The 22725-nt window shown below is 40.4% G+C and overlaps 1 protein-coding gene across 4 annotated transcripts in view; it reads right to left on the bottom strand.

The window, feature by feature from the left end:
- Positions 1-22725, bottom strand: part of LOC120401088 (SLX4 interacting protein) — a 133941-nt gene that overhangs the window by 110136 nt on the left and 1080 nt on the right. For 3 of the 4 annotated variants that reach the window (XM_039530690.1, XM_039530689.1, XM_039530686.1), the window contains exon 2: positions 10801-10850. In XM_039530690.1, the coding sequence (XP_039386624.1) occupies positions 10801-10827 (27 nt within the window). In that variant the 5' untranslated portion in view covers positions 10828-10850. Of the gene's footprint in view, positions 1-10800; positions 10851-19878; positions 19952-22725 lie in introns of those variants that run through there. The other variant, XM_039530688.1, reaches the window with a different exon arrangement.

The following is a 22725-nucleotide window of genomic DNA, read 5'->3' as shown; positions in this document are numbered from 1 at the left end:
AAAAAACATTCACCACCCCTGCAGAAGCTTTCTGCCACTTAGCTTCTCTGCCTTGATTTTGCTAGTGCTGAGATCACGGAGTGTCCTCCAAAAGTTTCTACCAAAGGTTGTTTCTACCAAAGTAGAATGTTCCTTGAAGAGTCTCTTATTCTTAATAGCACCCAGTTAATTGAGGATTGCTAGAGTGGCAGAGCTATTGTACTGCATTAAGCAAAGTTGAGCTGCATTCAAATGTGGATGAAGGAACATCTAGATGTGGTGCTGGTAATTCAATGCATGTCATTCTTCCTTCTACATCAGTTTTGAACCAGTGTCCCACCATGGTGCTGGAGGTCATTTTTGAATTAATTAGATTTAAAACAGAGGTCATTTGGGGCCATTAAAGAGCCCAAGGCACTTTTCTGAAGAGTAAGGTGGCAACTTAATGTTCTGGTCAAATTCCAACATGGGCAATTATAGTGCATTTTGCCTGCCTCATCATTTCTGTTTTGACTGGGTATGGTATTTTACAGTGGTACGTGAATAATGGCTGCTCTGTTCCACCATTCTGCTGGCTACATTTCAAAAGTGTGTGACGTGATCCTTCTATATCAGGGGTGGGCAAACTTTTTGGCCTGAGGGCCACATTGGGGTTCTGAAACTGTATGGAGGGCTGGTGTAGTGTATTTAATTGCTCCCCGTAGGAATGTGCTACTTATGGCGTACTACTTACAGCTGCCAGTCCTGGCGTTCCATAGGTAGCACATTCCTACGGGGAGCAATTTAATACACTACATCCAGCGGCTCTCGTACCTGTGCTGCCCAGCAGGAGCTCACAGCACCACCGCCCAGAGTGTTGGCGGCACAGCGAGCTGAGGCTGCGAAGGAGGGGCTGGGGGTTAGCCTCCCTGCGGGGGAGCTCAGGGGCCAGACAGGACGGTTCCACGGGCCGGATGTGGCCTGTGGGCCATAGTTTCCCCACCTCTGTTCTATATGTATTGTTAGGAACTATGTAAAATTTCTTGATCGTTGCAAAAGGTGCTGTATATAAAAAGTAGGAACTGATTATATCTGAGTATATTTTATTTCTGAATCTTTTATTATTTTATGGCCTTTGTTGTTATATTCCCCATCACTGGAAACTTTAATATCAACACTGGATATTTTTCTAAAAAATGTGATTGAGTTCAAACAGGAATGAATTCAGAGAAATCCTCTGGCCTGTGTTATAAAGATCAGAGTAGATGATGACAATTGTCCCTTGTAACCTTATAATCTTATGAATAACTCAAAAAGCCCTCTAGTACGTGCAAATTAGTGACAGTTTTGCTGTAATGGGGGGAAATCATTGTTTTATAATAAACTGGGCTTTGCAGATAGACCTTTTCTATTCTGTATCACTATTCAGTTTCTGGATGTAACACTAAATGAGGAGAGTAAATTCTATAATATCCACGGTAATTGTAAAAAAACTTGTAAAATGACTTCTTTGGATTAGGGATTTGTAATCACAGTCCTGATATAATTAATGGCCATGCTTATCTATGTCCTAGTTGTCTAAGAGAGAGATATTATCAACATATTTTTGAGGCCAGACCAAAACATTTTGTTCAGCTGCCAGAAATTGGGGACAAGTAGATGAGAGAAACCTTTCCTTTGAATTTCTGGAGTCTTTCAAGACCAACTTTTAACTTCTGTAACTTTCCAAAGCACTTGGATTTAACTCTCGGAAGGACAAAGTTAAACTTTGTGAATTGGCAACCAAAAAAATCTTATATTCATTAAACACCCACTCCACGCAAATCTATAAATTCACTACCCTCTCCTCAAGGTCAACCACTGCGGTGACACCTGCCTCAGCCAACCAATAAGGGCTTGATGCATGTCTGACAGAGAGAGCCAATTTATTTAAAATTAAAAAGAAACACTTGGTGCAATAATGACCTATTTAACTGGATGATCTTATTTCTGTTACTGTAGTCCTCCTGTGGTATGCCACACATTTGTTGCCACACTTGTCTCAATTTAGACTATAACCTCTTTGAGAGACAGCCTGTTACTATGTGACTGTCAAGCAACTAGCACAATGCAAACTTTTTTTTTTTATTTTTTTACAGGAGCCTCTAGGTGCTACTACAGTATGAATAAATAAGAGTACAACACCTGTTCACAATAAGCTTGGTTTCAGTTAATGAACATTGTCTTGTTAGTATGGTAGAGTTGTGCAGATCAGTCTCTATTCTATTCTACTACTGTAGGAATGAGTTTTATCTCTTGAATATTAGGAACTGAAAAAAATAGAGAAGAGCAAGTTATGCATGGCATGCCCTGCTAACTGCCAAAGTCTAGGATTTTGGTACTGAACAGATCCTCCTACTAATGGCCTAAAATTTAGCTTTTCCTAAGTCTCCAGTTCAGCAGATATTTTACATTCAGCACTTATACTGTTTGCAATTTTTTTATCTAGATAATATAAAACAGAATAATCCATAACAATGTCTATTTGGTTAGCTGTGTCCTTTATTAAATCACTGCTATATTCAAGGAACAGAGAAGGAAGACATTGCCTTGTGAAGTCCCTGAGTTTAAATGAAGAGTACGCTGGTTTTGGCTTGAAGAACAATAATTATTTGTGTCATATAAACTGCTGTGTCTGATACACCAGACTCCTTGCACCTACTTACTAGATCCCTTAGGCAAACTTTGACAATTGTTGAAAACTCCCTAATTTAATCTATACAATAAGAATATTCCATTTCTATATCAAAGGACAAAAAGTATATAGTTAATTTTTCAGATTCATAACCAAGCACGTTGTTTATCAGAGCACAATCCTTATGCTATCATCTTTCCAAAAAAACCCAAGCAGATATGGAAATAGTAACTAGCTGATACAGCTGCATATACATTTATCAACCATGACAAGTAGGCACCATTAAAAATGGACAATTACCACCCATGGTATTTCCCATTCAAAGTATAAAGAATATTGCAGTAAAAGAAAATTCTGGTAGTAAATGTCTAATTGCACGATACATGTGATACAGTTGGGTAGGAGAGTGATACTTGAGACAGAAAAGGGTCTCCATGTGTGAATGGTAACTGGATGCTGTACAAGAGTATCTCTAGTCTTTCCCTCAGTTCTCCCTCACAAGTGAGAACTAACTGCTCGTCAATACACAGACTGAAACACTTAAGCAGCATTTACTGTCTGGAACCAACAATTACTTTTTAATTGGGTTAGGATACCAGCTCATATTGTGTGTGTTTTCTCTTTATTGCATAGTCCTCTGTTCTTCAATTTTCTTCAATTTTATTCTTCAATTTTCTAAATTTTATTATTATTATTGGTACCATCACTGCAATTTATTATTGAATGGAACTGAAACTCAGTGTAGCTGTATGGATCTTTCCTACCACAAGTTTTAACTACAGGCTGGACAATTTTCTGGAAAGCAGAGCGATGGGAGAAACTGGAGATGACTTCTAATGTATTCAAAGTCAAAAAATATAATCTTATTCTTTCATACATTATTTATTTATTGCCTTGCTGCTGTCAGTACTTGGTAATGTCTTCTCTATATGATACAAACCTGCTAACAAATTTATCTTGTACCAGATTTTTTTTCCCTTGGTATCTGAAATGCAAATTGAGTTCTAATCAGATCACCCCCTGTGTTTCATGTCACAGAATATCAAGTATCCTCTTCTTGGAACAGCAGATCAATTCATCTCTCCTCCAAAATCCTCAGTCTCTCCATTCCACAATTAGCTTGTCTATTTTACTTTGTATGAAAACCCCCTCAGTCAGCAGTTTTAGTTAGTATTACTAAACTCCTGTTGCAGATCAATTCCAGAGACTGCAGCACAGTGCTAGGAAGAGCAGCTCAAGTCTATCATCTGAGTTTTAAGTTAAGGAACAGGAAAATAAGTGAGACTGCCTAGAACAAATAACAAAATAATCTGAAGAAAATGGACTGTGAAGAAAAGACTTTTGAAGCTCACCTGTTAGTCTGCATGTGAATTTCACTGCATTCAAATCCAATGCATTTGGCCTTCTATCTTCATATTGCTCATATATATCACTGGTATCAGTTCAGTCATCAAAATACGAGTTTTGAGATTATGTATTTGGAGCCATGCATTGATATTTTGCTTAGCTTCAAGAACTTCTACTGGAAGCATAGTGGGCCTCACAGCAAGTCAGAAGTAACTGTAGTCAAAAGAGTGACACCAGCGTAAAATGTGGGTAAATTAGATCACCAACAAGATTATAGTGTTTTGGAGTTCCTCCCCTAGAGTCTGCCTTTGGTTTCCATATGAAAGTTAGATCTTGTTTATAATTTATTTGGATGCACCATTCCTAGAGAGGGATAGGGAGCTCAAACACTGACAGACCTTGAACGTATAATAATAATAAAAAACTCAAAAATAACTAAGGCCAAACTGAATAAGGCTGGTGACAGAACAATTTTATAAGTCCCTCGAATTAGGCTATATTCTATTGCCAATATACTTTTACAGGCCCTGATCCCAAATTCATTGATTACAATGGGGTTTGGGTCAGGTCCACAGAAAGAGCCATTATGTTTCGTTATCATCACTCAGCTCAAAAGTATTACTTAATCTGAAAATGCTCCAAATGTGATTTCTTCAAGTTTCAGATTTTTAGTTCCTTAAACTATTTTTAAAACTTTAACTGGAATTTATAGTTTTTGCCAACCACACTGTTGTGGCTTGATTGAGCAGCTGTCAACTGTTAGAGAATAAGTGCACCATCATCCCAGACAGAGCAAGAGCAACTGTGGAAAGTGAAACATTTATATGGTCACTAAAGTTTCTGAAGCCATGGCAATACATCTGTTTTCATCAGCTGACCATTAGTCATCATTTTATCAGCAGGTTAGAAGGGTTTTCACAATAGTCAAGAATCCTCAAACATCACAGATTACAATGAATGCAGAAAATTACACAATGTGCCTTTCTCTGCTCTACTGTTATTTAAGGAAACGTTAGCATGCTGAGTCAAAAAGAATATTTGCAGAGTCATAGCTGACTGGTAAATATTGTAGTAGGCATGAAACACTCATTTTTTATTGGAGAACTGAAATTGAAATTTGTCCGCTCAGCTTAAAAGAATAGAACAATTTTAAGGAAATTGTGGACTACTGAATTTTGTCTTTTAGTTTATCCTGCATACACTTTTTTGTCATATCTCTTCCTCTTTTCACTCTCCTTCTACCAGAATGTCCCAACACACTGAACACTCAGACAACAGGGATAATACTGAATCTTCACCCACCAGAATCAATTTACATAGCACATGATGGGAGAAGAAAACATAATGCAGAATCCTCACTTTCTAGGTATAGCAAATACATTTAATGTATTTATTTATTTAAATTACCGAGAACAGAAGGCTAAACGAGTTGTACCTGCAGCCTTTTACTCTGTACCACATCAAGTGACCGCCAGGAAAGTTCTCTCCTATTACTGGCATGTACCCCAGCTTCTTCCTACCCCTTTCCCTCAACGTTCCCCTGTTATCACACCCTTAATCTCATTACTCTCCATCAGTCCTCCCTCCTTTCCCCAGGCCTGATCCATAGCCTTTTCAGGTCTGAGGGGATCTTCCCAGAAATTTCAGAGGGGTTGGGATCAGGCTATCCACTCACTCCTTTCCTGATCAATGTTCTTCTTCTTTTCTTTTCCCCACTCCCTTATTTACTCACCTCTTTTGCCATTCCCTATCCTGCTACTCCTTCCCCCATAAATATGAAAGAGAAATTGCACAGTAAGAAAAAAATAAAAATAGAAGTAATTAATAAATGTGCCCATCACCCTTGATCACTTTGTTTTTATGTTGTTTCCCTTTCTCCAACCCTTCACACTGTTTAAAATCTAAAAAGCCAGGTGACAGATGAAGGAAAAAACACATTTTCCTATATGTTTATATAGTGTCTAGCAAAATGGGGCTTCAATCCTGACTGGAGTATTGTTGGGATACTAATTAGCATTATTATTGTTAGAACACCACCACCCACAGCTGTATATTGTAGTTATTTTGTACAATGCAGTTGAAACAGACATAGTTCAAATACTGTTTACTTTAGGTACTTACATAACCCTTATGAAAAGAACTCCAGCCCTGGGAACCCAGCATTTTGAGTGGGTAGTATAGTCCTTAAAGTAAGTGGGTCAAAAAACATACTAAATTATTGAGCCTCCTACTATATAAGGAAAATTCATTCAGCAGCCCCTAAAAATAATTCACAGAACTCTGGCATCTTACTTTTAAGATTAAATTAAATTCTTACATACTGTTTTTTAATATTATAAAATAGTTTAATTCTTTTGAAAATGTTTCGCCAGAGTATCCCTACTAAAATAACCCATTTGATTTCACATATAAAATAGCCTTAATAGTCATACTAAGAAAATAGATTCACTATAATTATTTAAGGTAAGCCATCCCTCTAGAGATCTGGTTTGCCAAGCTAAGTGATATGTCAAAAGATATGCACAATATATAATGTAGGAAAAACATTCAGCTGCAAGAACCGGATAGAAAACCATTGATCTGTCATGACAGATTGTTATGAAAATCTCTTTTGTTTACTCTATAAAAGCAGTACCTTGGAAAATAGCAATCTTTCACATAAAGTATTCTTTATCCTTGCTCTCCCCACACCTTACAAACAGTACATTCATATACATATGGATTTAATTACTCTCTAGAGTAGTAAAATGCACAGTCCATTCCCCATGATCCTAAGGCAAAGGCCTAGCCACTATAATATCAACAACAGATTAAAAATCTAACTATACTTTATATTTTAAACCAAACTATTTACTGGAAAAGATAGGTCAAGCCTTGTTTTCACCTACAAGGACAGTCTAATAGAAATACTGATTGGCTACCTCAGGCCAGTGAAACTTACAAAATCATTAACCTCAGTAGCTATCCAAGTAAGCAAGACAGACAATCAGCTTTAAGAATCAGCCACAGGATCATCACTCGATATATAAGTTACTGTCAATATCCTGGAAAAGGTCTATGGCAGCTGAGCAATCAGAGAGCAACGAAATGAGGGGAGACACACAAAATGAAATATTACTGTTAGAAAACCATTAATAAAATTAAGTTACTCTGCCCAAATATTACAAATGAAACCACAGTGAATCCACACCAAAATAAAGTGTCCAATTCTGTATTCTCAGGTCCAAGCTGATGTCAATGGCAACTCGCACATATCTGGGAACAGAATTTTGTTCTAAAATCACATGCTATTGTTATTACGGCATAGGTTGATGCTAGCATACAGTCTGACAAAAAGAACATTTCTCTCAGTATAGCTACTCAGTCCCTTTCCACCCTGATAAAAAGATAAAATCTTTTTAGTATACTTCCTTCCCTTCATGAATGGAATGCTTTAAGAAGTGTAAAAATGTTCAACAGGAAAACTTTTAACAATGTTTGATGGTTATATTTAAACTAAAAGATACCAAGGGTTCTCTCTGCATTTATTTATTAAGCAATGGCTGTGTGTTTGGTCCTGCACAAAACAGAGGTAAGATGTTCCCTGCCTTAAGGAGATTGCAACCTATACACCTTAGCCCTCAACAGCTCTCAGCGACAACAATGAGAAATGCGGGGGGCTGACCACTTCTGAAAATCTGGCCCAAAATGTCCTGGCTGATCAGAGGAACATTTTAACAGCAATTATTCTAATCTCAGATATGTTGCAGTAAAGGTCTACAAATCTGAGTTAGAACAGAGCCCTGAATGTGTAAATGCAAGGAAGTCCAAAGTGAAAGAAACCATCTTGGAGAAGAGATTTATTATTTTATAATGTTTTCACTAAAGCTTAAGAGTTACCAACTCAGATGTACTCTTTTTGAAAGGTATGACAGATCAACATATTATATATAGTATATAAGGTTGATTTATATTATGGCTACATGGCTTACCATATTTAGTTGAGTAGTTTGGCATGGGTGGATGCAAATTACATAATTTCAGGAGAATTCTCCTTTTTAACCTTTCATCAATTTTAAACAAAAGCCCAGTGGTATTTTTTCTCAAGTCTATATACAGTTCATGATTTTGCTTTAAGCCTGCCCAATTAAGGTTAAGATTTGCTTACTTATAATAGCACTAAAATATTTTAGGAGCATAGACACACAGAGACATTATCCTAATTAAGTTCATATGCCTCATTTTTCAGTTTTTTTTATTCTACCATATAGTACACCATGAAGCAATGAGATATAAGTATTGCTTAAAACTGAAAATACCTGCTCAAATTACTATTCATTAAATGTTAGCTGTCACATATCACAATATACTATGGTTTCCAGTGAATTGGCAATTGAAATATGTGCATTTAGGACTTAACTGTAGTTTTTGTAATAAAAGTATAAAAGCGATTTTACTGCATCAATTAACTTCGTTTCATTTGCTTTTAAGAATCTCCCACAAAAAGCCTTGTGATCTTCTTTCAAATGTGGACCAACTACTCCCTCTGCTGAAAATAATCTACCATTACACATCAGAAAGATGTAAAAAGATCCTATGAGAGCCCTCTGGTAGAATACATGTATGTTCATGTAAAGTAAAACTATGAAATATATTGTAGGCATTTTCTCTTTTTAAATTACATTTGAAACTATTAAGACAAAAATGAAAGATGGGATAATAAGCTGTATATTCCAGATTCTGACCACCATAGTATTTATAATGCTGAGGTGTTTCCCTCCTGTTTTTACATATTACTCATGGGAAGACGAGCCAAAATACGTATATTTCAATTTTATACAATATTTATTGCAATACTGGCACAATACTTCTATTATTTATTACTTTAAATTGTATTACAAGCCTCAACAGAGTAAGAACATGCTATCTTATATTGCCTCTCTGTGTAGTGGAGCGGAAGCAATTTCTGGTCCTTAATGAGGAGCCTTTTGAAGGAAAACCTTCCCCAGAAAGTGGAATATAAAGGAGAGAGGGAGCAATCATATTTATATTCATTGGAGAAAATATCTTTTGGGAAGCAAAAACCCATAGATGGAAATCTATGCCTAGTAAATAAATAAGTCTAAGAAAGGGATCTTACAAGTTTCAATTAAATAGAAAATTGCTTCTACAGCTATCCACCTGGAAAAACTTCGTGGACACAAAAAATATGAAACTAATCTATATTCCTATTCAGCATTCTGTATATGCCAGAAATTTGCCTTTGCTTCTCCAACATTACAAAGAGAAACAGAAGTGTCCCAAATCTATAGCACTCTGTGGCTGATGTGACAGTTGCACACACTACTGGTACCTGACTCATCCGGTAGCAATATGAAACACCTGTATGAGAAACCATTGGTTTGCTCAGCTGAGTTCTCCTGATGTCATTGACAACAGTGTGATTGCCAAAGTGAATAGCTGGATAGAGTTGCAGTGTCTGTGCTAGATAGGCAATCCACACCACATTGCTGATTAGTGACCAAAGATCTCAGGACTCTATCCAGCACAAACAATCCAACTCAACCCAGCCCAATACCTTGGCAATGGCACTAGTGTTGATGACACCAGGACTCAGCCAATCAAATAACTGGATTCCCATAGGGCTTCTGTTGCTACTTTTCTACCCGTAGAATACCAGTGATGTATACTCAGGATATCAGCCACAGAATGCTATAAATGAGAAACATTAATCCTATCTTCCCTTGTAATGATGGGGAAGCAGATGCAAATTTCCTGGCATATATAGTTGTCCTTGACCAAGACATGGGATTGTATGTATAGTCAGGTTAGAGATGATATGAGGAGGAAAATGCTAAAAAGCTCACTGCATGACTTATGATTCTCTTTCCCTTATGGAAGAACACAGCTTTGACTACATACCAGGGAAGACTAACTGACTGGTCTCTTTGTTATACAGGTTAGCTTTCCATGAAACCAGGACATGGCAGCTTAGATGACTGCTATATCTGGATGATCATGAATATTTCCGAACAACCCGCCAAAAAGTAAAGCTACCTATAAAGGAAAAACATAAGCTCCCCTATGAAGAAAAATCTTGGAGAAGACCCCACCAAAGAGCAACCTGCTGTTCTAATCACATGGAATTATATGCAAAGTGTAAATTACTGTTTGCATTTCTCCATTTAGGATAACAGAGAAGGAGGTCTTGAAGTAGAAGCAGATAATAAGATTGAGTACACGATACCGCAATAAAGACAGCACTAATCTTTAAACATTCAAATACTATATAATGAAATCATATATAAACAAACTATATATATAAATAAATCACAAAAGCATACATATATGCTCTTGTGATTTACTTTACACTTAATATTTTACAATGTGGTAATAAAAACAATTAACACCTGAAAAGAGCTGCACAAGAACAGGAAAGAGGAAAAAAATAAGAATTGTGAAAAAAAAGTCAAGAAGCAGTGACTGACCACAAGGAAAGTTTAACAATATGATTACCTGCAAAAAAACAACAAAAGTCTTAGAACTATAAAGTGAGTAGCTTTAAATTACACAAGCATAGTTTTTAAAATTTCATTTGAAAGGACAAAACCTCCAATAAAGATACTCTGCCAAGGTCCAGTGGTGTACATGTATACCAATTGCATTTCTATTGTCATGAATATAGTCTCCATTTTGTAAGTGAGAAATGCCAAGGGTCAAAATGTGCTATGTTGACCTGATACTTTATCATTAGCTTAAATATAGATATATACAGATTAGCCATATATTAAAGATTACTGTGGTAATATTGGTTATTATGAAAGATTTGAAGTTCTGCTTACCTTAATAACAAACTTGCTGGATGCCATGATTATCAGTTCAAACAGAGCCCCTAAAATATCAAAAAGAAGTCACAAATAAAGATCTGCCCTAGAAAAAAGAATACCAGATCTTTATACCAAGTGGCAAACAATTTTAGCTCCACTATTTGTTTATTCCACGCTCATGTTGCTTTACATATTGTACACTCTGCTCCCACTGAAACTCTTACTCCACTTTGAGAAGATCAATCTAGCTACCTACCTTTGGTACTTTTATGGCCTCTGCTACCATAATATCTCACAATGTTTAATGTATTTATCATCACAACACCTCTGTGAGATAGGGCAATACTATCCATCCTGATGTTACAAATGGGAGAGAGAGGCATAGACAGACCAGTCTATAGTCACACAGGAAATCCTTGTGGAACAGGACATGGAAACCAGGTCTCCCAAATCTTGGGCAAGTGCCACAACCACTGAACCGTCTCCAGACCCACCCAACCTTCCCCCCCGCCCTTTTTTTTTTGCCTTAGGCCTGCCCTACCAGCTTCTTTTCTATACCAGCAATTCTTATTCCTTTAGTACTTGCACCCTAAAAATTACATCCATCACCACCACCTGTTCTATGAAAATTGAAATGTCAGCTTTTCCCTCTACAGAAGACCCTGGTGAAGCAGTTTAGGAGACCTTCGGAGATTCATGATTCTCACTTCCTGAGTGCTCTAGTGACAATCCCAGAAACATAGCCCTATCCAAGGACACATCCAGCAGGAGAAATTCCTTTGCACAGCTCTAAGAGAAGGGGAGGGTGAAGAAGAGGAGAGAAAAAAATGGAAAGACCATCCTTTGAACTAGTTTTCTTCAAAAAGAGAAATATAAACTAAAGAGGAGAGAGGATATCACCTGCTCTAATGAGTTGTCGCCTCAACCTTGTATCATGGTTCAGGTGGTAGTTATGGATACCTTCTTCCTCTCTCCCCTCACAGCCTTTCATTACAAAGGAGTCTGTGGCCCAATAAATCCCTTTCTCCTCTACGTGGATGACAACTCCATTCCTGTCAGCCAGAGGGAACCTATGATGGCTTGTATATCTCCTAGTGTGCTCCATGTGAAGGGAGACTCTTGTAGTTGACACATCCATTGCAGTGATGTCCTAACTGGGGCCCTTCAGAACTACACCATGGTATGGGATTCTAGTTTTGTACCTGCACTTGAGTCAATCAGGTGCATATGAGGTTAGTTAGGATCAGAAATTTAAAATGGGGTAGAGTTATTTTCAGGAAAGAACTGACCAGAAGCCAGGACTGGAAGCTCTAGTTGACAAAAAACCTGCCTTGTTTATATTGTTTTGTTTAGATTTTAGACTATAAAAATGGATTTAAGGAATGTGGTCAAAGATATTGCCGATGAGCATTATTTTGACTGCTCTACAGGAAAAATTGTAAATGAACCTGAAAACCTAAAATGGGTTCTGCTGCTTAATTTGGGAGCCCTGCTGAGGTTCTGTCCAGCTACATGGACTCTGGCCCTGCTCACAGATCATTATGAATTTGGATTATGTCCTCTATCCAATTATATACTAGCTGAGAGACAGTCGTCAGTTTATTGTTGTATGCAGTGTTGTTGTAGCTGCGTCGGTCAGAGAGTATTAGAGAGACAAGGTGTATTTAACTGTGATCCTCTGAGTATGTTTGCAGACCTGAAGAAGAATTCTGTATAAACTGGAAAATTTGTCTCTCTCACCAACAGAAATTGGTCCAATAAAAGATATTACCTCACCCACCTTGTCTCTCTATTTATCAGTTTAGGAAGAATTCACCCCTGTATTAGAAGATGAACACATTTTCCCTTTATCTTATTTGAACTCTTTGACACTATGGTCTGACAGCAGGTCACATAAATTTTACAGCCTCTTTAGCTAGTGTCCTGGGCAAAGGTGTGCTGAAAGACTCAGCCCTCTGAAAAGCAAATGGGAGACTGCTAACTTTCAGAAGCCATTCACACCCAGAAGACATTTGTATCATAGACTTATAGCTAAAATTTTGCCTCTCAACAATGACATAACAGAATACCTAACATTTCATTCGCTCTTATGCAGTTGCAGGGCCTGGAAGGTTTGATTATACTTGTTCCAATGGTCACAAAAGTAACTTTTGCCTTGATTGTGCCCATAGTAAGTATCAGATCCTGAAATTTACATTAACTCCAAAAGGTAATACCAAAAAGTCAAAAATACTAAAATGTTCCAATTTAAAAGGACACTGTCAACTCAAATTTTGCCCTCAAATTAAATTCGGTAACAAGAACAAAAATCACAAGCTTTTATAAACTCTGAAGACCAAAAGAAAGACTTAAATTATGATGCTAAATTCCAATAGCAACCATTTGAAATAACCATTCCCAGGCAGTATTTGCACCCCAAACATTGCAGCTCTGACTCTGAAATTGCAAATGACAATATGCAAAAGTGAAAGTGATTGGGGCAACAATTCAATACTCTTGCCCAAGGAAATTTCTTATTGATACTTCAGTGATTTTCTTGCACAATGAAAACCGAATTAGGCCCATAAATGAATTTCACTGTTCAAGCTGAAAGAAATTCAAACAGTAAACAAAGGATCGTAAGTAGTGGAAAGTATACTAGGTTTCAACATTCTGTTTGACTTAGGTAAGGATCATTTAAATTGACAGCCTCTTTAAAGGTAACTGTTGAAAATTAAATGTAACTACCACCAAACCATCACTTGCATTATACTTTGAAGTGGACGAATGGACTATTGGCGTGATGGGGCTCTTGTACTGTATTCTATCTGTATACGGCTCAGTGTTTCACTAGCTAGCAAGCAGACAAAATTCTTTAATAAAAATCTACTCAGAGACAGACAAGCGAGATGCAGGTCATGATGCTGTGCTTTCTCCATAATGTGGGTAGACACCCCTCACATAAAATGGCCACTCTCGTAAGATTTCTGCTTTTTTGGCAGAGTTCGTCCTATCCAAATCATTGGTGGGGTTCAGCAGATTTCCTACACCACGAACTAGGGAGAAGGTTCTGCTACCCTTGCAGTGAGTAGCATGTTACTCCCACTGAGTACCCCCCTACATTTCAGTGGAGCCAGTCATGAAGTAAAGTGCTACTCAGCATAAGTAAGGGTAATAGAATCTAGCTGTCTCATTGGTGATATCTAGAGCCAGATTTAGAAACCACTGTGCCTTTACTGACAACTATTTAAATGGTATAAAATGTGTTTCTGACTAACAGTTCTTGAAACAGCAGCTGCTAATCTAGGTCAGAATTGAAGCTGAAGGAAAAAGGCAACCACTGAAGCGAGAAACAATTCAGAATCCCAGCTTTCAAATAGTGCATACTGTTAGTGTATATCCCTGGGACTCACGGGATACCGTACCTTAAAAAGCTCTTCAGACCAGCAAAAAATACAGGCCAAGTAACAGAAAGGCCAGGACACTTTCAGCATCCCACAAACCATGGCCAATATAACCCTGGGCATATATTATATTATTTTAGATCTTTGTTTTGCACCATAAGGCTCTTGTGAGTCTGAGTATAGGACAGACATGTAAATATTGACTAATAAAGGGTCATCAGCAAGAGCTTGTTTAATGATCCACCAATTAAAAAATAAAATAGGAAAGGCAGTAGGTGAGAAACAATAGGAAAGAGCTCAATGTCACAAGACAGATTGTCACAGCAGGGGTTATCCAAACAGCTTGAATCATGACTGAAGATTTCTTAACCAATAAAATCCCCATGCAACATAGGGGAACATGGGTTTATAGGCTCACTTCCTCTATTCTGAAAGGCACCATCAAGAGTCCTCTTAGCAGCTATGTGGATTATTTAGCAAACCTGTGGATTACCTTGAGTGACCAGTACCCCGGATAAACAAAGCATAAGGCTGGGAACACAGCCATGCGGAGAGGTATGTTCAATGCTGCTCAGCAAATATGGTGCCTCTAAGCTCCTCTACTCTTAGAAGCACTGAGGCTTAAAAGACCACCCATGGTGCTGCAGCTTGGTGAACTGGAGGAGCAGCTCTGTATTTGGAGGGCTGATGCTTCAATATTACTTCCTAATTAATGTATACCTGCCTAGGAAGAGGTGGAAACTACTACAAAATATGGCAGAGCATCTTTCCATCAAACGCTCATTGTATTACAGATATCCCAAGAATCAGAGAGAGGCAGCCTCTTATTTGACTCCCTCAGGCTGCATCTTGGTGGTGATGCTTGCTCAGGTGCATAGAGGCATGGAGGCTGCAGCTATCAGGCCCTGCTACAGAAAGTTGGGGGGGGGTGCCTTCTGTCTATCATCCAAAAATATTCTGGTGTCAGAAAGCCATAGTAGTCTCACACAGAACATTACCACAGAGACAAATTCCCTCATAGCATGCAGAATACATCAGTGGATTGAAAAAGAAATACGAGAAAATTCATAATAAGATATCCAGCTAATTAATTTACAAGCACGTGAGTTGAGGTTCAAAGATGCCCTAATTTGTACAAAATCCTACTCTCTTCCTGCTCAGACAGACAGAAGAGAGTTTCAAGATAGAACTAACATAAATGACTCCTAAGGAGAACTTAGAAAAAAAATAAATCAGCTAAAAGATTAAAAATATAACTGCTGCATGAGCAGTCAGAAATAGCCACTCATCTGTCAGTGGTGAGAAAGGAATGAACAACTGAAACATGAGAGGATGCTGAGCTACCTTACCCAGCAGTGGTGAATTGTTCCACCCACTGTAGGCAGAAAGGGGCTGGCAATATTTAAGACACATAGTTTTGGGAGTTCCCAGGCTAAATACGAGATGAGAGGGTGGGATCTAGTATAACTGGTAACCTCTGGAGTGAAAAGTGTGCTTCCAGGAACCAGTGTACATAGGGTGACCAGATGTCCCAATATTATCGGGACAGTCCCGATTTTAGGGGACTTGTCCCGCGTCCCGACCTTACATCGGTCGGGACGCACCTTGTCCCGATATTGGGGGACCGTCTGGTGGAGGACGCAAGCCGGCGCTGCCGGCATCGTTCACCTCTTCTTCCTGGGCCTTGGGACAGCGCAGCTGAACCCTCAGCGCCCGCCAGCCAGCCGGCAGGAGCCTGCAGAGTGCTGCAGCCCCACTCCCCAGGCACGCACAGAGGCGGCGAGGTGGTCTCTGCTGCATGCTGCAGGGGCGGGGCTTGTAGGCGCTGGCAGCGGCAGAGAGCCCCTCCCCGCCCCTGCCCCCACCCCCTTCGACCTGACCTGACCCGCGTGACCTTAGGAGCCAGAGGGATGGGACCTAGGACTCATCTGGCCCCCTGGCAGGCCCCTCTGGTGGGGGGGGGGGCTCTGCATGCTGCCCCCTTCCTCCCCGAGGGGGAGGTGGAGACAGAGCAGAGGCAAGCTTGTGCGGGGGGTGGGGGGGGCGGGTCGTGGAGCTGCCGATGGCTTCTCAGCCCCCACCAATTTTTCCTGTGCTCTGGCGTTTTTTTTTGGTTTTTGTTTTGCTCCTCTGCTGGCCTTTTTTTTTTTTTTTTTGCTCGCCTCACCCCGCCGGCATCCCAATATTTCACCTCTGTCATCTGATCACCCTAAGTGTACATGACATGCCATCAGCCTGTTTTAGGGTAACCAGATGTCCCAATTTTATAGGGACAGTCCCAATATTCAGGGCTTTGTCTTATATAGGCTCCTATTACCCCCCACTCCCATCCCGATTTTTCACACTGGCTATCTGGTCACCCTAGCCTGTCTAGACCATTAAACTCATCTCTGTGCATAAATAAAAGCCTGTAGATATTATTCGGGTGATTAAAAAAACAATCCCTCGCTCCCTCACAAAAAAGCCCACTTTTATTTATAAAAGTATATTAAAAAAAAAAAAGGATCAGATGCATTGTTTTAATATGTAATTTGTATAACTACTGAAGGTGATGTAGTTAGGCCTCCAACTCAGCTGAAACAGAAGTGTTAGAAGCAAAGAAAGTTTCAGGAGCAGAAGAGCCTCCCTCACACATGATGACATGCAGAGTGAAAAGGAGAGCTGGTCTATTTCCAGCAAACAATTTGACTACCGTTAACTCCTCACTTTAAGCCGCCCCGGTTAACGTTGTTTCATTGTTACGTTGCTGATCAATTAGGGAACATACTCATTTAAAGTTGTGCAATGCTTCACTCTTACGTTGTTTGACTGCCTGCTTTCTCCACAGCTGGCAACCTCCCTACGCCGCTCCCCCGCCACCCACAGAGCCTCCCACCTGCCAGCAGACTCCGCAGATCAGCACCTCCCCCTCCCCCCTCCACGGCAATCAGCTGGCCTGCGGCGTTTTAGGGTGGTGGGGGAGAAGCGAGGACTCCGCACGCAGGCTCCCCCCCCCCGCCTCCCCAATGCTGCAAGCCAGCTGATCGTCCTGGGCAGGAGGGAGGAGCCAGAACTCCGCATGCAGGCTCCCCCTCCCTCCTCTGCCTCCTGCCTGCGGCAATCAGCTGGCTTGCGGCCTTTAGAAGGGAGGGGAGGAGGAGCGAGGACGCAGCATGGGAAGTAAAGGGGGAGGAAGTTGGGGGGGAGAAGAGGCAGGGGTTTGGGGGAACCGGGGAGTGGGAGGGTTGAGCCCCGAGGCCCCCCCCCCCCGCCCACTCGTGCTTGCAGAGTAGGGGAAGCTGCCGCTGCTGCGCAAGGTGCTTCTCCTAGCCTACAGCACCTTCAGTCTCCTTGCCTGCCTCATCTCCAGTGCCATTGGGCTGTGCCTGTGTAGGGTAAGGCAGGGGCACCTCCCGACTATAGTACTGTACTGTATATACAGTATGTTTGTAACACACAGCACACGCACACTACTCCCCTCCCCCCCAGCATAGTATTAAATTGCTTGTTTAAAATTGTTTAAAATGTATATAATGCCTTTTTTTGGCAAAAAAAAATTCCCTGGAACCTAATCCCCCTATTTACATTCATTCTTATGGGGAAATTGAATTCGCTTAACATGGTCTTGCTTAAAGTTGCATTTTTCAGGAACATAACTACAACGTTAAGTGAGGAGTTACTGTATTTTAAGCTAGTGTGGGGTCCAGTGGATAGGGCCTTAGATAGGGAATCAGGAGATCTGGATTCCATTATGGCAATGCCCTGCTGTGTGACCATGGGCATGTCACTTCAGACCTCTGTTTCTCCTCCTGCCATTTGTCTGTCTTTTTAGATTATAAGCTCTTCACAGTAGAGAGTGCGTCTTACTACTTCAGGGGTGGGCAAACTACGGCCCTCAGGGCTTTGGATCCGGCCCGCGGGATTGCCACCCCCTGCAGCCCCTGGTGCGGGGGGGGGGGGGGAGGACTCTGTGCACTGCCCTCGCCTCCAGACACCACCCCCTGCAGCTCCCATTGGCCGGAAATGGGACCTTGAAGGAGGTACCCACAGGCAAAGGCAGCGCGCGGAGCCCTCTGCTCCCCCTCCCCCAGGGGCCGCAGAGACACGGTGCTGGCCGCTTCCAGAAGCGGCACGGCGCAGGGCCAGGGCAGGCAGGCAGGGAGCCTGCCCTGGCACCGCTACGCACCGCTGCCACCCCGGAGCCCGAACCACTCCTGCACCCCAACTCCCTGCCCTGAGACCACAACCGCACCCCACACCCCTCCTACACCCCAACCCCCTGCCCCGGCCCTGCATGCAATTTCCCCACCCAGATGTGGCCCTCGGGCCAAAAAGTTTGCCCATCCCTGTACTATGTATATGTACAGTGCTTAGCACAATGTTGCCCAATGTCATTTGGGGCCTCAAGAGAATACTGGAAAACAAATGATAGCTTATTTGTTCATTAATAATCCAGAAACACTTCCTTTTTTACAAATCTTTATAAAAGGATTACTTGCACAAACTACAACTTTGCTTCATATATTTACAATTAGTATATTTGCTTCATGTGTCTGGTCATTAAATTCACATACTATTGTCTATGTTACTTGGCTGTTTGACTCCCAAACCTACAGAGTGGACACAATCTGTGCAAGCTTCGAGCCCATATGAACATACATGCATTGGTATTTGCATGCAAATATGTATTAATTCAAGCATTTGCAATGCTTTTCCTTTTTGCAAACATTCTTGTAAATATCAGACTTGCAAATAAACAGGAAAAGGAATACCAGTGAAACAAACATGAGGTTTTCATTCAAGTGAATGTTTGCAAAAACTTTTTGTAAATATTTATCCAATTCTAGCAAAAATTCCTTGTGAAGCATACAGTGGGACAGGTTCTTTACCACTAAAACTCTTTACCTGGAGGTTAACTGGATAAGAGATTTAGAAACTGTAAATGGAAAGATTTGGGCATCAAAATCAATTGACAGAACCTGATACATTTTATATTTGCACTTGACATTACTGTGGCGTTCTTCAGATTAAATAAAATGCTAGTAAGAAGAGACAGCAAGGTGCATTAAAATCCGGAAGGTGAAAGGCCTTGAAACTATTTATTATGTAAGCCTTGATGTGTTCAATACTATAGAGGATAAAATAGAGTATTTAACATTAAGAGTTGAAGCCATATGGCAAATATTCGGTTGTTAAAATTATTCTCCTTAGAAAACAAGGAAGAAGAAAGCAGCAATAGACAGAAAATAATATTTTCTTAATAAGTATGATCGTCAAGCCCAGGGATGACCACTAGTATAAGGGAAACGATTGCTTTGAAATACATCTAAGGACCACAGCCAAAATATGAAGGGGCTTTTGGCACTAGATCAAGAGCTTGTTTTGGGAACTGGAAGTCCTTTTCGTACCTTTTAACATTACCTTTATGTAGGGTGACCAGATGTCCTGATTTTATAGGGACAGTCCCAATTTTGGGGTCTTTTTCTTATATAGGTTCCTATTACCCCCCACCCCCATCCCGATTTTTCACCTTTGCTGTCTGGTCACCCTATCTTTATGCCCAGCTGTGTGTAAACCTGAAATATGGAGCACTCCAGATTCTACTGTGTGCCTGAACATACCATTATTTAAGTAGGAAGTGTTATGGTATAGCAATTCAGTGAGAGAGGTATACAGTTAGGGCAAAATCCACCAAGATTAACTCAGTTGTTAATCTCAACAGCTCACCTACCTGTTACAGACAAGCTGTCAAACACTGTTCCAAGAGAAGAATCAAGGTTAGATAAAAAACATGTGGAATACAGAAAAATATATAATATGGAGCAAATTAGCCACACAGTACTTGAAATAAGATTTGTCATCTATGTATTCCCAGTACCAGGATGTAGTATGAAAGAGGACTATGGGGCCAGATTCTCAAAGGTATTTAGGTGCCTAAAGATGACAATAGGTTTCCAGTGAGATTTTAAAATGCAACTAGGCACCTAATTCCCAAGGGAATTAGGCACCTAGGCACTTCTGAAAATCCCACTAGGCACCTATCTGCATCTTTAAGTGCCTAAATACTTTTAAAATATGACTCTTAGACCTTACCAACACTAACATTGGGGGAAATATCCCACTATTGACACATCGTAATTGCGATGAACTATGAAATATATAACCATCACTCAGGAAGGCACAAGAACCAAATGTATTGGGGAAAAGGTAAATGACATATTAAAGACTATGAAGCCGATAGAGTAGCAATACATGGTACAGATGAGTTATAAATAATGGAGTATTATAAGAAGAGTGTGCTGTTGGGACCCTGTACCTAGCTACTTGGCTCTGAACATGAGTAATTAATGACAAAATGGCAATCCCTTCTTCTGCATTGTACTGAACAAAGCTTTATTTAAATATCTATTAATAATTTCCTTCTGCTAGAAATAGAAGGAAATAGAAGCCTCTTTACATATGGCTCAAATAGCCCTAAAACAGATCATATTTAATTTAATTAAATATGTCAAACAAGTTGGGAAAAAAGTTAACAATTAGTACCCCAGAAATAAACAACAGGAGATGTTAACATCTTTTTACACTGCTAATTTTCTAATAAAGTGTCCGGAAACTTACACAAAACAAATAGATGACCAAGAGTTTGATCGAAACCCACTGAAATCAGTGAAGACTCTCATTGACTTCAGTGGCTTTGAATCAGGGCCTTAGTGTAACGCAGGCATTGAAATTCTCTTTTTTTAATCTCTGGTCCAGCAGTGCTTTGAAAAGGTTACTGCTCCTGAAAACATTTGTATTCAATAAAGTATTTCTAGCTCGGCTAATCTAGGACCTTGTAAACCAATTATTCCCAAATTCATAGATTCATAGGACTGGAAGGGATCTCAAGAAGTCTTCTAGTCCAGTCGCCTCCCTTGCACTCATGGCAGGATTAAGTATTATATTCTAGACCATTTCTGACAGGTGTTTGCCTAACCTGCTCTTACAAATCTCCAATGATGGAGATTCCACAACCTCCTTAGGCAATTTATTCCAGTGTTTAACTACCCTGACAGTTAAGAAGTTTTTTCTAATGTCCCACCTAAACCGCCCATGCTGCAATTTAAGCCCATTGCTTCTTGTCCTATTCTAAGAAGTTAAGGAAAATAATTTTTCTCCCTTCTCCTTGTAACAACCTTTTATGTATTTGAAAACTGTTATGTCCCCTCTCAGTCATCTCTTCTCCAGAATAAACAAACCCAATTTTTTCAATCTTTTCTCATACGTCATGTTTTCTAGACCTTTATTCACTTTTGTTGCTCTTCTCTGGACTTTCTCCAATTTGTCCACACCTTTCCTGAACTGTGGCGCCCAGAACTGGACACAATACTCCAAATGAGGCCTAATCAGCATGGAGTAGAGCAGAAGAATTACGTCTCATGTCTTGCTTACAACACTCCTACTAATACATCCCAGAATGATGTCTGCTTTTTTTGCAAGTGTTACCCTGTTGACTGTTCAGCTCTGCCTGTGGACACTAGTATAGACTCAAGTATCAGAGGGGTAGCCGTGTTAGTCTGGATCTGCAAAAGCAGCAGAGAGTCTTGTGGCACCTTATAGACATACAGACATTTTGGAGCATGAGCTTTCGTGGGTGAATACCCACTTCGTGGATTCATCTTCATGCATCCGACGAAGTGGGTATTCACCCATGAAAGCTCATGCTCCAAAATGTCTGTTAGTCTATAAGGTGCTACAAGACTCTTTGCTGCTAGTGTAGACTCGTCTTAGAAGGGCTCAGGTTTTTTCACCATCTTGTCATCTACCCAGGCTCTGGATTTTTCAAACCCATAGCTTCCAATCTACTCTGACCAGGATTTGGGAGTGAATACAAAAGGGGCAGGAAGATTTGGGAAGAATGCAAAGGGGGCAGACAGCAGTGGGGAAGTTGGGGAGGTGAATTCAAAGGGGGTGGGGAAGTTTGGGGGAGTGAATGCAAAGGGGGCAGGCGGCACTAGGTATGGGGCAGTTTCGGGGTGGATGCAAAGGGGGCGTGGAGATTTGGTATGAATGAAAAGGGGGCAGGCAGCACTAGGAAGGTGGGGAAGTTTGTGGGTGGGGGGTGAATGCAAAGGCAGAAGGGATGACGGAGGGGGTGAATGCAAAGGGGACAGGCACAAGAACGGCCATACTCGGTCACCAGTATCCTGTCTTCGGACAGTCACCAATTCCAGGTGTTTCAGAAGGAATGAACATAACAGGCAATTATCAAATGATCCACTCCCTATTGTTCAGTCCAAACGCCTGGCAATCTGAAGCTAGGGGCACCCAGACCATGGGGTTGCATCCCCAAATATCTTAGCTTATACCCGCTGATGGACCTATCCTCTATGAATTTATCTAATTCTTTTTTGAACCCAGTTATAGTTTTGATCTTCTCAACATCCGCTGGCAATGAGTTCCACAGACTGACTGTCCATTGTGTGAAGAAGTACTTCCTTTGGTTTGTTTTAAACCTGCTGCCTACTAATTTCATTGGCTGACCGCTGATTCTTGTGTTATGTGAAGGAGTAACACATCCTTATTCAAGTTCTTCACA

The sequence above is a fragment of the Mauremys reevesii genome, linkage group 3 (genome assembly GCF_016161935.1).
Source record: "Mauremys reevesii isolate NIE-2019 linkage group 3, ASM1616193v1, whole genome shotgun sequence".
Lineage (NCBI taxonomy): Eukaryota > Metazoa > Chordata > Testudines > Geoemydidae > Mauremys > Mauremys reevesii.
Note: the sequence above shows the minus strand (reverse complement) of the source record. Positions and strands in the feature narration are given on the sequence as shown.